The sequence below is a fragment of the Gossypium raimondii genome, chromosome 11 (assembly GCF_025698545.1).
Source record: "Gossypium raimondii isolate GPD5lz chromosome 11, ASM2569854v1, whole genome shotgun sequence".
Taxonomy (NCBI): domain Eukaryota; kingdom Viridiplantae; phylum Streptophyta; class Magnoliopsida; order Malvales; family Malvaceae; genus Gossypium; species Gossypium raimondii.
In genome coordinates this window covers 39763376-39780081 of record NC_068575.1, presented here as the reverse complement: position 1 = coordinate 39780081, position 16706 = coordinate 39763376, and the positions used below count along the sequence as shown (strand labels likewise).

General features: G+C 31.6%; 1 protein-coding gene across 6 annotated transcripts; it reads right to left on the bottom strand.

Moving 5' to 3' along the window:
• Positions 1-2186: 2186 nt before the first annotated feature.
• Positions 2187-13342, bottom strand: LOC105803935 (histone-lysine N-methyltransferase CLF). 6 transcript variants are annotated; one of them, XM_012636382.2, is made up of 17 exons: positions 13107-13342; positions 12220-12318; positions 11819-12135; positions 10988-11149; positions 10110-10194; positions 9792-9941; positions 9662-9709; positions 9507-9581; positions 8714-9417; positions 8205-8361; positions 7847-8070; positions 7532-7663; positions 4078-4174; positions 3323-3370; positions 3111-3239; positions 2894-2971; positions 2187-2773 (listed from the first exon to the last, which is right to left on the bottom strand). In XM_012636382.2, the coding sequence occupies exons 1-17, from the start codon at positions 13167-13169 to the stop codon at positions 2582-2584; spliced, it is 2760 nt and encodes a 919-aa protein (XP_012491836.1). In that variant the 5' UTR covers positions 13170-13342; the 3' UTR covers positions 2187-2581. The 6 variants fall into 6 exon arrangements, with proteins under 6 accessions (XP_012491836.1, XP_012491839.1, XP_012491837.1 ...); XM_012636385.2 differs by having other exon boundaries at positions 8714-9398; positions 9512-9581; XM_012636383.2 differs by having other exon boundaries at positions 9507-9578.
• Positions 13343-16706: the final 3364 nt, after the last annotated feature.

Sequence of the window (16706 nt, the reverse complement as noted above, 5' to 3'; positions counted from 1 at the left end):
AAAATAGTCACTCAACTATTATCGTGTTTCTATTTGTTCATCTAAGTTTAAAATTTTCTACTTTAGTCACTAACATTATCAAAATTCAATATTTTGGTCACTTCTCTATTAAATCACTAACGGTGGCCTTTTTTTTGGCATGATGACAAATTTAGCCTTCCAATGTTTATAAATTCTATAACTTTAGTTTCAAATCTAAAACTTCAACAAATTTAACCATGAACTTTACACATTTTGTCAATTTAGTCTTGATATTTAAAATTAAAAATGAAAAACTTTAAAAATAAAAATTGTTTAAGAGTTTATTTTTCGATAAAAATACATAAGATTTTATAAAAAAAATACATATAAAATTATAAAAAAATGTTTATAAATAAATGAATATCTATTTTTTCTTATTTCCTAACATAAAATTAATTAATTTATTAAAAAATAATTTTAATATTCTTATAAATAAAACAATTCAAGGGGAAAACCCATAAAGAAGTATGCATATTCAACTTTTCCTCTTTTTTTTCCAACATTAACGACCACCATGTTCAAGTTGGGTCAAAAACTACAGTCTGAGGTCAAAAAGTGTGAGAATCGATATCTTTAAGTTGTTGCCCATAACGAGTTTGTTGTGTTTGAGGTTATGTTTGAGGGAGAGTATAATTGGAAATATATAAGTGAGAATAAGGTTTTGAAAACTTAATAGGTGGAAGGCCATGTCGGCAGCTCCACAACCAATTCCTAGTTTGATGGCGCGATAATAGAGGATTTAAAAATCAAGAAATTTGGAGTAAGGGTTATTGGTGCCAGTGGTTTTGGGCAAGGGTTGTGCCTAATGCTTGACAAATTTGACAATGACCAAGGAGAAAGGCCAAACGTATAATAATTTTTTTTATTTATAAAATAAACTAAAAAAAGAAATATTTTGAATCTGATTTAAGTCTTATTTGTGGTTTTTTAATATTTTATTTCTAAAAGTATTGTTTTAATAAATAAATTTCATGTCAGAAAAAGAGAAATTAATAATCAACAATTTATAATTTTGCAGGCATTTTTATCGAAAAATGAACTTTTAAAAAAATTTAAAATTTTTACTTTTAAGAATCAAGACAAAATTGGCAAAATGTGTAAAGTTGAAAGCTAAATTTGTTGGATTCTTTAGATTTAGGACTAAATTGATAAAATTTGTAAATATTAGAGGGTGAACTTATTATTATGCCAATAAAAGAAAGGCACTAGGAGTAGACCTATTCATGGATCGGGCTACTTATTCAAGCCCGAAAGCCTGCCCAAAATTTGAGAGGATTTAGGCAAAAATATTAGGCCCAAAAAATGGACTTAAACACAAAATTAGGCTTATTTAAATTATGAACATTTAAGGCCCGAGTCTAGCCCAATCCATTTTTAAATTTATAATATTTTATATTATGTTATTTTTATTTATTATGTAATTTAGAACATATTAAAAAAATAAACATATACTAAATATATAATCACTCTAATGTAAACATTAAAATAATATTAAGATGACTATATAAAAAATTTGAATAAATAAATTATGTATAATTATTAAATATTAAAATATAATATATTTAAAAAATTAAAAAAATAATATAAGCAAACTTAAAATAGACTTGAGTTAGTCTTTTGCAACTAAAATATAATATGGACAGGTTTGGACAAAATTTTAAACCAATATTTTGGGTCGAGTCAAATTTGACAAATATAAAGTACGCTAATATCATGCTTAGGTCCGACCCGACCCATAAACACCTCTAACTGAGAGTGACCAAAATATTAAATTTTAATAATATTAATGACTAGAATAAAAAAATTTAAACTTAGATAACCAAAACAAAAATACGCTAATAATTAGATCACTATTGTTATAATTAACCAAAATCACTGCAACTAAAATTACTTTTGCATTCTTTTACTATTTTTACTTTACTTATAAGTAATTAATCACCAAAAAATAAATACATAAACAACTAACCATCATTAATTCAATTCCACTCACAAACAGAGTAGGCATAGGATTAATACTTCCAAGATGTTACCTCGTAGTTTTGTAGCGTGGACATTTGTTCCACTTCTAAATTTTTATAGAATATTTAACTTTAGAATTCTAAGTGTATATACAACAAAATCGATTATCTATGTTAAATTTTATAAATTAATAAATTGATTATCTATGTTAAATTTTATAAATTAATATCTATTTAATCATTCATTTAGTTTGGAATTAATTACACTTGCGTTGTTTCCTTAATTTCTTATACAGCAACACTCACCCTCTTATAACAAAAAGATCTCTACTATTGAAAGATGGCATTTCAAAGTGAGGTTGATCCATTGAAAGATGGTAAGTGGCGGGTTCTTTGTTTTTTCCCCAGTTCAAGATTGCAATAAAGCATATATTAAAAAAAAAAATCAAATAAGTTATGGGTAGAGATGACAATGGAGTGCCCAACAAAATGAGAGAATATTCACCTCTCCTATCATCTATCAATGAGAATGAGAATGATCCTTCTACCTGTGAAAGAATGGCAAAAGAATTTTGAATTTAGGATTTAAATGAATGGTTGGGTTAAGCAAGCTTCTTGGCACGTCCACTTGAAGGAGCAACTTCCTCTTTTTTGGAACCAGATGCCTCGGGCTTTCTTGCCCATGCAGGAGCTCTGTCAGGCTCATAACGATAGTCATAGAAAAGTTCCTCTCCAGCATTAATTCGTTCTTTCGCAAATATTCCCACCCGGTGATCCCCAGCAACCATAATGACCTGCAGCGAGATGGCTCGGCGTCAGGATGAAATCAGAAATAGAAAAAAAAAAAACACATAATTTAATGTCCAGGCATTCTAGACAAACAAGGTATTTCCTGCAGGCAAAATATAGTGTACCTTTGCATAGCAATTAGGATCAGGAGAATGATTCGCAAACTTCAACTTGTCACCCTTTCGATAAGCATCAAGAACAAACTGAAAAGGATTACATATCCAATGAATTAGCATTTGCTAAGTACATGGAAAGAGAGAAGATACTACATCTTACCCCCTTCCCTGCCCCCCCCCCCCCCCCAAAAAAAATAAAAAAAGGTGAAAATATTTAAGGGCATGCCTGATCATTCAGGTTGAAGAGAAATGAAGAATTTTCACGGTCATATATCTTTCCACGTTTATCCGCTTCCCTATGTGAAATCAGTTCCCCAGTGTACTCACCAAGGTATTCATGCTTGCCAACACTATTCTGAAGAATGCCCAAAATTTAAACAGTGTGTAAAACAGAAAGAAAAGACTTAAGAAAAATCAAGTTGACAAATCATGTATTACCTTCAAGAAAGCTCCCCATCCAGAAACATCTGATCTTCCAAGCAAGACCTGTGCATATATCGCAGGCAAGTCTTGTCAACACATATATGTAACTTTTATTGACTCACATATTTTTCTAGTCTTAGACAAACAGAACAGCTCTGCTACACACGGAACAAGCACAAAAGGGACACTTCCATTTTATATTTTCTAGAAGGTAATAAAATGGATTTTATTATATGTTTGTCCACCCACTACCAGTTATCCTCCAACCTGCCCACCCATCCCACCCCTTGAGAATATAAAAAGCATCAGAATGAAGGATTATTCAAGTAGTAATACGGTAATGCCCCAAAGCAGTCCACTCCTGGCCTCAGATAAGCATGGTGCTTCTTATATGCTGTCTATAGAACAACATTTTCTATACCACAAAAAGTTTTAAATCCTCATTGTCACTTCCAGGTGCTTTAAGGCCCAAATGCAATCACTATTCATTTCTTGAGGCAAATAAGAACACAAGATCTTATATATTAAAGGAATAGCTTTGAACAGTCATGTCCCAGTTCCGGAGACCTTAAACAAGAGTGATATATCAATGTTTCAGAGGAGTCCATTTGATTTATTAAAACTGGAGTGAACAAAACAAGGGGGGACTAATTAATTCAGTCTTCCTTGAATATTTAAAACTATATATTGAAGCATATTCACGCACCAAGACAATAGGCACTCATCTATCTGGGAATAACAAAATGAGAATGAAGATAAAACGCTATTACCCTTTGCTGTTGTTTGAGAAGAAGCTTCATGTTTCTGCATTCATAATTGTCACCTCTTTGTGGAGGAACTCCAAGAGTACCAGTGCCATCTCCACAACTGCAAGGTCAATTTCAAGGATAAGATGCTAATATGGAAATTTGAAATATGTGTATATGTTAACAGTTCATCAATTTATTAATCATATTTTTAGGAGTTAGTTTAGGGATATTATTTCATATTTATCACTCGGTATCATTTCTCGACTTCCAGCTTCCTAGTTTCTAGTAATTTACAGACTCTAAGAATCATAATAAGATAGTTCTTGCATATAAATAGCCTCGAATTTTTTAATGAAAAATAACAGTAATTTCTTTCTATTCTCTTTTACAGACATTCTTTCTATTCTCTGTTTACATGGTATCAAGAGCCATTTTTTTCTCTGATTTTTTAATAGAACAGTCATGGCAGATGCAACTCTAGAGGGTTCTTCAAGGGTGTTATTTAAACCTTCTAGGGGTAGCCTAGAAAGATAATTGTTTTTCCTCCTACTTGTCTAAAAGCTTCAGATCATATGACAGTTTACTATAAAGTTTTTTTCTACCCATACTCCTTGCCTGGAAAACTTAAAAACTACGGTTGCTGATGGTACTTTATTACCTGTTGCTGGAAAAAGGTTCTGTAAAGTTGGCGGAAATGACACTATCTGTACTTCATGTTCCACGCTTAAAATGCAATTTAGTGCTTATTAGCAAATTAACAAATTGTTTAAATTGTGTGCCATCATTTGCTGAATTTCGGGATTTACTGTTGGGAAGGAGGATTGGCAATGCTAAGATGCGAGATGGGCTGTACTATCTTAAGGATAACAGACAAGTAAGCTCTGGCTGTACTAAGTGGTCAATTGGCTTCTAGTAAAGTTATGTTATGGCATAATAGGTTAGGTCTTCCTAGTTTTCCCTTTCTTAAAACTTGTTTCCATCTCTATTTATAAACAAAGATATCAATTCTTTTTGTTGTGAAACTTGTATATTAGCCAAACATACACGTACTCTTTATCCAAGTCAACCATACAGGTCATCTAAGCCTTCTTCATTTATTCACAGTGACATTTGGGGTCCCTCAAGGGTAAATAGTATTTCAAGAACACAATGGTTCATAACCTTTATTTAGACCATTCTAGAGCATGTTGGGCATACCCTCTCAAAGAAAAGTCAAATGCAACCTTCATTTTCCAGCCATTCCACAAAATGGTTAAAAATCAGTTTGACAGGTCAATCAAATTCTTCTAACAGATACTGGTTGAGAATATTTCAATTTAATTATCGATGAGGAGGCCTTACATTGATTTGCCTCTAGCATCTAATCTCAACTGGGCACTACATCAAATGGACATAAAAAATGCCTTTCTCAAAGAAGAACTTGATGAGGAGGCCTACATGGACTTGCCTCTAGGTTTTGATGGGACGCCTGGCAACACAGAGGTATGCAAACTGAAGAAGTCACTTTATGGTTTAAACATTTCCTAGAGCATGGTTTGATCGATTTGCAGAGACTATAAAGTGGCAAGGTTATCATCAAGGGCAGACCACTGTTTTCAGAACCGGATTAGCCAATTAGACAGTTGGATGGGAAACTAGCCAGGGTACCGGTCCAGAATAAGGGATTGAACTGGTTGACCTACAAACCGGTATGAGCCAGGCTAAAAAACAGGTTGAACCGGGCTTTTCTATTTTTTTAATGTTTATGATTTTTAATAATTTATTCAATTGAACCAGTCGGATCGGTTTGACCACCGGTCCAGTTCTAAAAACCTTGGGGCAGACTGATCATACTCTTTTTTTTTCAAACATTCACATAATAGTAACAAAACTATCTTGATTGTGTATGTGGATGATATTATCTTAACAGGAGATGACACAACAGAAATGGAGAGGCTTAAGAAGACTCCTAGAAGTGAATTTGAAATCAAAGATCTCGGGCAATTACGAAATTTTCTAGGAATGGAAGTGGAAAAAAGCAAGAGTGGTATTTGTCTCTCAAAGAAAATATATACTGGATCTTTTAAATAAAACTGGAATGCTTGGTTGCAAGCCAGCTGAAACACCCATAGTTGTGAATATGAAGCTTGGAAAAGCAGGCAATGGGAGTCCAGGGGAGATATCAACATCTAGCGGGGACATTTCTCACACAATACCAGATATTGCAATTTTTGTTTAAGTGTAGTCAACCAGTACATGCATTCTCTGTGTCAAGGGCATCTTGAAGCAGTCAATCAAACCCTACTATATCTAAAATCAACTTCAGGTAAAGGGTTTGTTCTTCAAGAAAATTTACCAGAGAAGTGTGGGGGCATTTACTGATGCATATTGGGCAAGTTTAGTCAAAGATAGGAGGTCCAGATCAAGTTATTGTAAGATGATCTGGAGGAATTTGGTTACTTGGAGAAGCAAGCAACAACTGGTTGTAGCTCGCAGTAGCAGAGGCTGAATTTAGAGCCCTTGCACAGGGAACTTAGTGAGCTGATTTGGGTAAAGAGGTTAATGGAAGAACCAAATGTGCCTAGTATAGGACCTATGAAGCTATTTTGTGACAATAAGGCATCCATAAATATTGCACATAATCCAGTTCATCACCACCGAATGAAGCATGTTGAGATAGATCAACATTTTATCAAAGAAAAAATAGATGGGGAGGTAATTTGCTTGACCTATGTGCCTAGCAAACAACAGGTAACGGATGCCCTTACAAAGGGGCTCCCTAGACCAAGATGAACATCTATTCACCAGATTGAGGGGAAATGTTGACAGTTAATCAATTTATTAATTTCTAGATTTTAGGAGTTAGTTTAGGGATATTATTTCATCTTTATTACTCAGTATCATTTCCTGATTTCTAGCTTCCTAATTTCTAGTAATTTACAGATTCCAAGCATCATAATAGCATTATAAGTGTTGATCTAACTCACATATCCCAGAATTTTAAAATCAAGATGCACCTAAAACCCCCAAAGAACATAGAATGGACATTGTGCTCTTGTATTCAAAAGCAGAAAAGCCACTACTAGCAGAAACTACATTTTGGTTCAAGATGCTAAAATGTTACTCATGTATTAGTAGCATCTATGAAAAATTTTATTATGATAACAAAAGTTTATTCTAGAAATGATTTATGAATTACTGATGATAAACTAATAGCACATAGATGTGAGGTAGTAGAAATAAATTATATATGGAAGCATGTACGATCTCCAAACATGATTGAGAAAGCAGATTAAGCTACATCATGGCCAAAGTTAACATAATCCTTTCCCAAGAGGTAGAAAACATACAAAATTAACATCAACACTACCAAAGAAAATAAGTATCTCTTTTCAATGCTACTTTTGCATATTTTTAGGCATGCAGATGCATTCATTTCTTCCCATTTAAGGCTACTAACACAACAATAAAAGGGAAAATCAAAGTTAGAGCTCACCTGACCCAACAGTTTCTACAAACATCTGGGTCACATTCCCTGTCTGCAGCAAAGCATGGACACTGACGACTTCGACATTGACTTTTAGCACAATGACAGCCCCTAAATCGATTCTTGCAACTCTTAGGGCATCTATACATGCGAGCAAATATCAGGAGAGAATATGTGAACCAACATAAAAATATAACCAATGCATATGTGATACCATAAATCTATATCTTAATCTAAGAAAGCTAAAGAAGCCAAAATTGACAAGGACGGAATGAATTGACGAAATATTTTAATGGAATATAGCTTGAAAAAATAACAGCTCACCCGCAATATTTTTCACAGCAGGTCCCATTTAAAAGGCAAGAACATTGCTTTCCGCAAGCTGTTTGACAACTACAAGGATTATACTGCCGGCAAGGCTGATCTTTCCTCTCAGTAATCCTTTTCCTGATTGAATGATATGCAGCTGATTTCCAGGTATACTTCAAACGACGGACTCTACCCCTTCTGCGCAAGAATCTTGATCTCCGTCTTACTTCATTATTTCCCTAGTGTTATAAGAAAACAAAAAAGAAACATAAGAGAATGTGAAATTAGAGACAAGAAAATGTTAGAAGTATATAGTCTAGCAAAAAGTCCTAATGCCCAAACCTGCAAAGCTAAGTCAAATAACATTACTAACCACGGATCCATTAAGGTCAAACTTGGAATACCCATCAAGAAGAGACATAACACCATCAGCTGCATGGCAAGCAAGTTTATTGCCAGAGCAGGTCATGTATTGGAAAACCTCCCAGCATGTCTTCAATCCATTTAAAAGATTTCTGGCAATCAAACAGCTGCCATGAAAAAGAGTAAACTGTAAGTAGACAGCATCAATTTACTGGAAAGTACATATGCCAAAAGTAACTCTTAGACTATGAGTCCTGATGATTGTAAATTTTGAGAATAAGAAGGAAAGAAAATTATCATAACTTCTACTTTCAACAATATCTTATAGAAAAAACTAGGAAATGAGTATGTTGAAGAGACCTACTGTTGAGTTTGATGAAAATAGATTCTTTAGTGTTAAAATAACAATAAGATATAGGCAAAAGCTTTCATAAAATTACTTGACTCAAATGCGGTGCACATTCTATCAACTGCATATAAAAACCAACTTAAAACATAATGTAAACACCATAAACACACCTGTTATTGCCAAAAATCTCCACACCTTTCTCAAAAAGACCTTTTTCAATAGCCTTCCAAGATTTATCATCATTTGGTGCTTGTTCGCATAAGTTTTCATCCAAAAACTCTTCTTTTCTCAGGCCACCATTGCTAGTAGCCTGAGCCAAACCATTAATCATCTCACTGGAAGGAACTTCAGAAAATTCTCCTTGGACTCCTAATGACCACTCTTTCCTCCTAGATCGTCCTGTATTTGGAGGTTTCACGTTCTGTGAAGAAGACGTAACATCTTCATTTTCTTTTTGTACATCAGATTGGAGTTTAATGTCTATAGGTGAAACACCTCCACTCACAGCAGAACCAGAAGCAGAAGCTGCCATCTTTTTCTGCCTCTTGCGCATGCAAATCAAAACACGTTCAGCAACTCGCTTGCTATTCCTCTTGAGAATTCCAGATTTTCCAGCAATTTTATTCTTAGAAGGTGATAACTGGGGAATAGGTGAGGCGTCTTCATGCCTAGGTCCAATCTCTGAGTCACTACTTTCTGAAAGATTTTTAGCATTGGATGAAGCATTTTCACTATGGCAGGATTTTACCTTCCTCCTAGCAGATGAACCAGAAGATTTCTTATAGGATGATGTTCGAGCCCCAACACCATCAGATGAAGAGTTTAACTTTTCTTCGGGATCTATTGGTGAGCTAACTGTTCCATTTCTTTCTAACTTCAGAACCTAGAATTAAATTATTCAATCCTGTATAACTATTAAGTAAATCAAGTTTTAAAGAGGGAAGAGATTAGTCAAACATATACCGTACGATAGCAATGCAGGCCACATGGCACATTCTCTTCATCTGGATGGTTCCATGGAGTTTGTTTGTCAGCCTGCTAATATAATGTACTGAGAAAATAAGAATCTATGTCTACTCTGACAAATATAAATCTTTAGAATTGCATGAACAACTCACAGGAAAGATAAGGTCCTGAGAACATCCATGTAATCTGCAATCAAACACCTACAAATACAGGGGGGAAGGGTACAATTAAAAGACAGCAAAAAGCAACTCGGAACTGATAAAGAGCAAGAAAAGTGCTTACAAGGCATCGCCTACAAAATAAATTGTCGAAAGAATCAAGAGCTGCTTCAAGATCCTTTTCAAGAAAAGAATTCCAATTTTCCACTTCAACATCCCCATTCTTAGAGGCCCCAGCATCCTTTTCCTCCTTCATAAGGGTTTCATATCTTGCCTGTATAAGATGTTTGACGGTGTTTCATATCTCTGTAAAGCCAGCAAAAAGAAAATGGGGAACAGCTAGACGAAAGTTTACACTATGACCAGTTTTATCAGTAAATGATAGGAGAGAAAAACAGTCCCCTCGAAAGAATATTGCAGTTGCTAAAAGTGGAAATCATACCTTGACTTCACAAGGACTTCTAGACAAACATTGTGCTAGTGATTCCAGTACTGGATCAGACAAACCAACTTGCTTGATAGTCATTCTGGCAAGTTGATGATAGGAAGATGTGTGAATTATAAGCTATAATTGGATTGAGTTACAGGCAACAATTTTAAAAATCCTTGTAAGATATGTTTACAGCCTTATAGGTCCACAAAGTCAATATAAACAACTTAAGAACACAAATATCACAAATCAAAAATGCTATATCAATTAAATCGTATGCTACATTTTCTAAGACATCCTGTAAAGATTGTTTACAGGTCCAAGGAGTAAAAAATATATTTTGTAACAACATAGGCATTAGAATTTAGCAAAAGTAGCATAATTAACTGAGCTTATTTTCCTTCTAGAAAAGAACTAAGATTATTTTCTATTAAGAAAGAAGAAGTTAAATAAGCAAAATAACATGGGAAACATCCAAAAGGTACAAAGAAACCCTAAAATAACATTCACAAATCAAAGCAAACTAGATGCTACAGAAGTCTTCATCACCCCTAATTTTCCTTTAAAATAGTTTATTTATTAGCCAGCTCTTTTACTATACTTGTAATGTATCCAATAACCATCAATCTACTAACAATTATTATTTTAAAATAAGGAGATTGTGTATATTTTGATATTGAATATTTAAATACATCTTTTATACATAGACAAAATATTAATTTCTGCAAAACATAGCAATAAATCACATAAAAATATAAATGTTTCTAGAGCATTTCAAGGTTTCTCCACTAGAAAAGTAAGTAAAAGCAAAAAAAAAAAATCCAATAAAAAGAAAACAAAAGGAACATAAACACGACTATGGTCACAATAGATAATATAATTATACCAACCGAACAATAAAGTCTTCAGATTCCACAAAATCTCTTTTTTCTTCATCTTCCTCAATTACTTCCTCTTCACTGTCACTGCAGATAAGTGCTTCACCACCATTTTGATCATAGTAAATTCTCCTTCGACCCACCACTGATTGATCCTCAGTCATTCTTTGATTTCTACAATAGAAAAAATTAAAATTAACTGACAACTCAGGCAAGACAGATTAAAATGGTTCAAAAGATGGTTCAAAAGATGAGGAAAGAATTGCAAGCATAGAGACCAAATTTCAAGTTAAGTGAGCAAGAGTTCGTTATTATCTTTTTCTATTTAAATTCAAAGAATTATTCCTAAAATCAGCTATTCAACACAAGCAACCTTTTTTACCCCCCCCCCCCCCATAGCAAATCCTTCAATTCTTCATATAAATTTTCTAAAATTGGATAAACAAGAGTCATTGTGAAAACATATAAGTAAAACCACATAGACCTAGCAATTCATGTTTCCATGTAGCATTCTTGCATTTTGTTGTCTCATAAATCATAATTGTGCTTAAAGTTTTTTCTTTTTCTTTTTTTTTTTTTAGCGTCTAAAGTATTTTACATTAATATAAAATTTGATATGTTATTGATATATTAAAAAGTCTACATATAGATTTTGCAACATTCATGCATTCATGTCAAGTTCATATTATTCCTTTGTTTCATGTCATCTTTTGAGTTACCTTTTCTGTACCGTGCTCATGTCATGCAATCCTTGTATTCAGTATTGCATGGTCCAATTCCGTATATGAAAGAAACAGAGTACGAAAAGAGAAGTAGACAAAAACTCTAGTTGACCTCACAAACCTGTCTAGAAATATCCACGTAGTATAAGGTGGCAACTTTTTGACTTCTGCAAGCTTAATAGGACGAACAGCATTCTTGACAGGAATACTAGATCCCATGAGAACCGCTGTAGAAGATTCTTGACAGCTATAACGATCCTTATCCCCATTACTTGCATCAATACCATTTTGCATGCCTAGTGCATCTTTTTGCCTCTTTGTCAATAAATCCGGAGCACTATCAGTATCACTAATCCAACTACTTCTTCGTTCATTTGACAATTTGTAGAGATGGTACGTTATACCACCCAATTTTTGTCTGTTTTCTTCCAATCTTTTCTGGAAACCAAAATGAACTCAAACTGATTAGTATATATAACCATTCTCTAAGCTGATGAATAATCAAATAGCCTAGGAGTTCACCTTTACATAAACAGATCGGTCAGCTGTCAGCTGTGTCTTTAATGAATCAATAATCAATAAAACCTCCTTAACAGTGGGAGTTTTTTCATCAGTTGTCATCTGTGTAAAAATGAAAAGTCCAATAGCAAGGATGATAAAATTAATATGCATTTGAGACAAACATATACTAGAAAATTTCAACAAATACATTTCAAATTAACTGAACCAAGGAAAAGAAGAATAAACTGACCTCTGACCCCTAAGGTTGCATTAGGGAACTTAGATTTCGAATTTTGAATTTGTACATCAAAGATAATGTAAATTATGTAATAAAGCGCATCTAAATTTAACATTGGTGATTATTTATCAAACTCACTGATTTAATGGATGCCTATAAATATTTGTGAATTCGAAATCTATGTTTTATACCATTCTAATATATAATCATAGTGAATCATAACTATTCTATACATAATGTATGCATTCCTTCTCAAAATTTATATAACAAATAAAATTCAAATCCTAATTTTCAAATTATGTTTCCAAACATAACACGAGCTTCTAACAACTACACCTACATTATATACCTTGTACATAAGATGATAGCCTAACTCAAAAACAAACCCTAAAATCTGTTAGTCACATTTTTGCCTACATAATTGTATACAGTAAAATATAAACTACATATTAATGAAGTAGTAACCCCTAAAATGCAAAAATAAATTCAAATACAATCAGCCACATTTAACAAAATGCAGATGAATCTTACTACCAAATAGGTCGACAATTCTGAAACAGAAATTGGAAAAAAAGAAAAGTCAAACAAAAATAGTTCAATCAGAACGAAACGAAAGATCTAGTTAATGCATGTCAAGTAGAGAAAGCGAAATCGAAAGAGCGAGAGATACCGAGGAGTCCTTAGGAGATCCCGATCTATCCGCCGAAGCAGAGGGCGAAGATTTCGCCGCCATTATCGAAGAACGAGGCGGTTCGAGGCCGAAACAGTAAATTTGAGGATCCGGATCCGATTCATAAGAATGCAAAGCCGGAGGGATAAACAGAGAAGATTTGGCGGGTCAAGCTTCAAGCCCTAATTGTAACATCTCCATTATGGTAATAAATTTTTCGAGTAAGGTTTGTGCTGTTCTTTTTAAAGAAATATATTTAATTTCTTATTTTAATTTAATTTTCAATAAATTATTACAATTTCGGGTTGGAAAAGTAAAATAATATTTTTTGGGGGGAAAGAACCGTGTCAATCTGGTTTCAAATTTCAACTGTGCATACTTCAGAAAATAAAGAAGCTACAAAGACAATTCCTTTTTCCATTTCTGTTTCTTTGCACGTAAACGTTGAGATTTCATAGAAAGAAATTTTCAATAATATGCAAGAGTTTTGTACTGTATATCAAAGCTGAAAATATATTAATTATCAATTATCTTTACCACTCAATGAAATTAATAAACTTTATAAATACATAATTTACATTTTATTACAATCAGTTATTATGATGAGTAATTCTTCCTTAATCTCCATCTTTTAAAACCTCAATATTACTATTAAATCAAAATTTTGATATATAAATTATCTTAACCAGCGTACGTTGACATTTTAAAAGCGAATGATATACGCTTACAAATATTTTTAAAATAAAATTAAAATCACCACAAAAACAAAACACTTTTGGCCACAACTTGAATTGACTTTGAAACTCATTGAAGACACCGAACGAAACAATTGTTTACATCTATTAATAATTATGGAAGAGATATCAAATGATTTGTAAGGCTGTCGTGCGTTTACTTAATAATTTTTTGGAAAAATTGTGTCCTTACGGCTTAAAGATATAAAAAGTTTTTAAATTTTTCAAAGTAAAAGTAATTAAGCTTCTTCCTTTTCTACACTTATTTAGGTATTTAAATTTTCAAAATGCAATAAAAGTCCTCAAATCTTTAAAAAACAATTAAACCCCTATTTTTTACTCAATTAGGTACTTGAATTTTCAAAATGCATCAAAAGACCCTCAAACTTTTTCAAAAAAAACAATTAAGCCCATGCTTTTACTAAAATTAGAAAAATATATATAAAATCATAAAAATAAAAAATTGCAAATTTTATAAAAACCATAAAAATATTATAAAATATATAGAAATATAAAAATTTTATAAAATTTTATAAAGTCGTAAGAAAATTATACAAAATGTAAAGAAATATAAATTTTGTAAAAAATATTATAAAATTATCATACCAAAAGAAGCATTTTATAATTTTTCTATAACTTTTATTGATTTTTATTTTTATCATTTTTTGTCACATGTCACATTGTGTTATGACATATAATGGCTTTAATTGAAAAAAACTAGGGCTCATTAATTTTATGAATTTTATAAAATTTTATGATTTTTATTTTTTAATATTTGTATAAAAAATTCTAATTTTAATAAGTTATCAATTTATGAAAAGTTGTAAAATAATTATTCAATTATTTAATTTTGTCCTTTTGTCTTTATGTAATAGAAAGATGATATGACTGCTATAAAATTAATATAATAACAAATTTAACTATCGACATTTATATATTATGCTAATTTGATCTTGATTATAATAAATTTATATCTTAATATTTATGCATTAAGTAATTTAGTACTAATTCTAAAATTAAAAATATAAAATACATAAAATATTTAATTATATTAAATTCAAAAAAGTTATTATAAAATTTAAAAATATAAAATACATAAATAATTAAAAGTATAAAATTTTAAATTTTAAAAAAATTAACCACTAACTTATATAATTATTTTCATCAATTTATCTTCAAAATTGCTCCATTTCTCAATCATTAATATTTCTAAAACAAATAAAAGAAAAGATTATCATTTCATCTCTCTCATTTCCTTTTTTCAATCTCAAACACTTTTTTTTCACTTTTAGTTAGCGTTATAATTTTAATAAAATGTAATTATTTAAAATGTAATTGTTAAGAAAGTTATTTTACAATGTTTGGTATAAATCGGACGGTGTTGATTAAAATTTCCATAAAGTGCATTATCACATTTGGTTCACTAAGTACTTTTCTAGGAACATAATGATAATACATATATTTGATTTTTACAATAAAATTTATTTTTAACAAATATTAGGATTAAAAATATTTAATATTGAAATTTAATTGATAATTTGTACATTTTTTAAAGCCCCAATGTAACATAATTTACTTTTTTTTGGGTACAAGAAGAAGGATAAAAATCATAACTAGGCTAGGCGAGGCCAAGCTATACCAAAGCAATCATCGTGTAGCAATTGAAAAACTTCATCCGCTAGTTGCATGCAAATATACCTACCTAGAGGCCTTGAGGACACCATTGATGCCAAACCATCGACTACCCGGTTACCCTCTCTAAATTCATGTGTAACCCGAACCATCTAAGATAGTTGGAATAGATCTTTAATAGCTTGTAACACAGCTAAGTGATGTTATTCTACTGAAGTTTCTTGAATCAAATGAATAGTTGTTGTACTATCCATCTCAAGCACTGTAACAACCTGAATGTCAGTGGTGTTGAAAAATATAGTTTTGGGACTCTGTTGCCCTAAACCGAGCCCGTAAATATTATTAAATATTTACAAAGTTAGTAAATAAGTAAATTGAATTATTGACAGGTGAATTAATCGAATTAGTGATTAATTAAGGTATAAATACTAAATTATAATAGTAGTAAAAGTTCAATTGCTTTAGATATTTAATTAGAAAATGGAATAAGGACTAAAGTGGTATACCATTTTAGAAATGGTAGTGGATGGTAAGCTACATATCAATTAGATCGACAAATGAATCAACAAAATCCTCTTATTTGAACTCTCAAATTTTCTCTTTTGTAGAAATCTCTCACTCTTTTGTATCCATATACGAATCAAATCGAAACCCGGATTGATTAATTTTATTTGAGAAATATGATAAAGTTCATAACGAACTTAAAATCATCATGTATATCAAAATGCACAGTATTATTATTACCGATTAGTAAAATTCACATTCAAAAACAGATAATTTTTTTTGGTTTTATGGTAAAAAATTCATTCATCTCAATTATTTTTCAAGAAAAAAGAAGAAGAAGAAGAAGAAAACAGGGGGTCTGTTGAATTTCAAATAGTTAGTTTCACCAATAAGATTAAAAAAAACTTATATGTTATAAAAATTATGATGAAATTAATTATGTTATAAAATAAAAACATGTGATAAAAATGTGGTGGAAGGAAAGAGAAACACAATTCTCTTATCTTCTTCATGCAATCGAACCACCATAGGAGACAAAGAAACATTCAGCCCTAGGGGTTTTGAGCTTTAAGCAACAAATTGGTAAACTTAATTTAGGCATGTTCTTGTAAATTTTATGTTTTTGAGATCATGGGAGCTTAATCTAGCTAGTCTTTGTATCAATTTGTAACATTGTTAAATTTTTGAAAGTTGCAATAGTTGAGAATTGAAGGTTTTAGGTATTAAATTG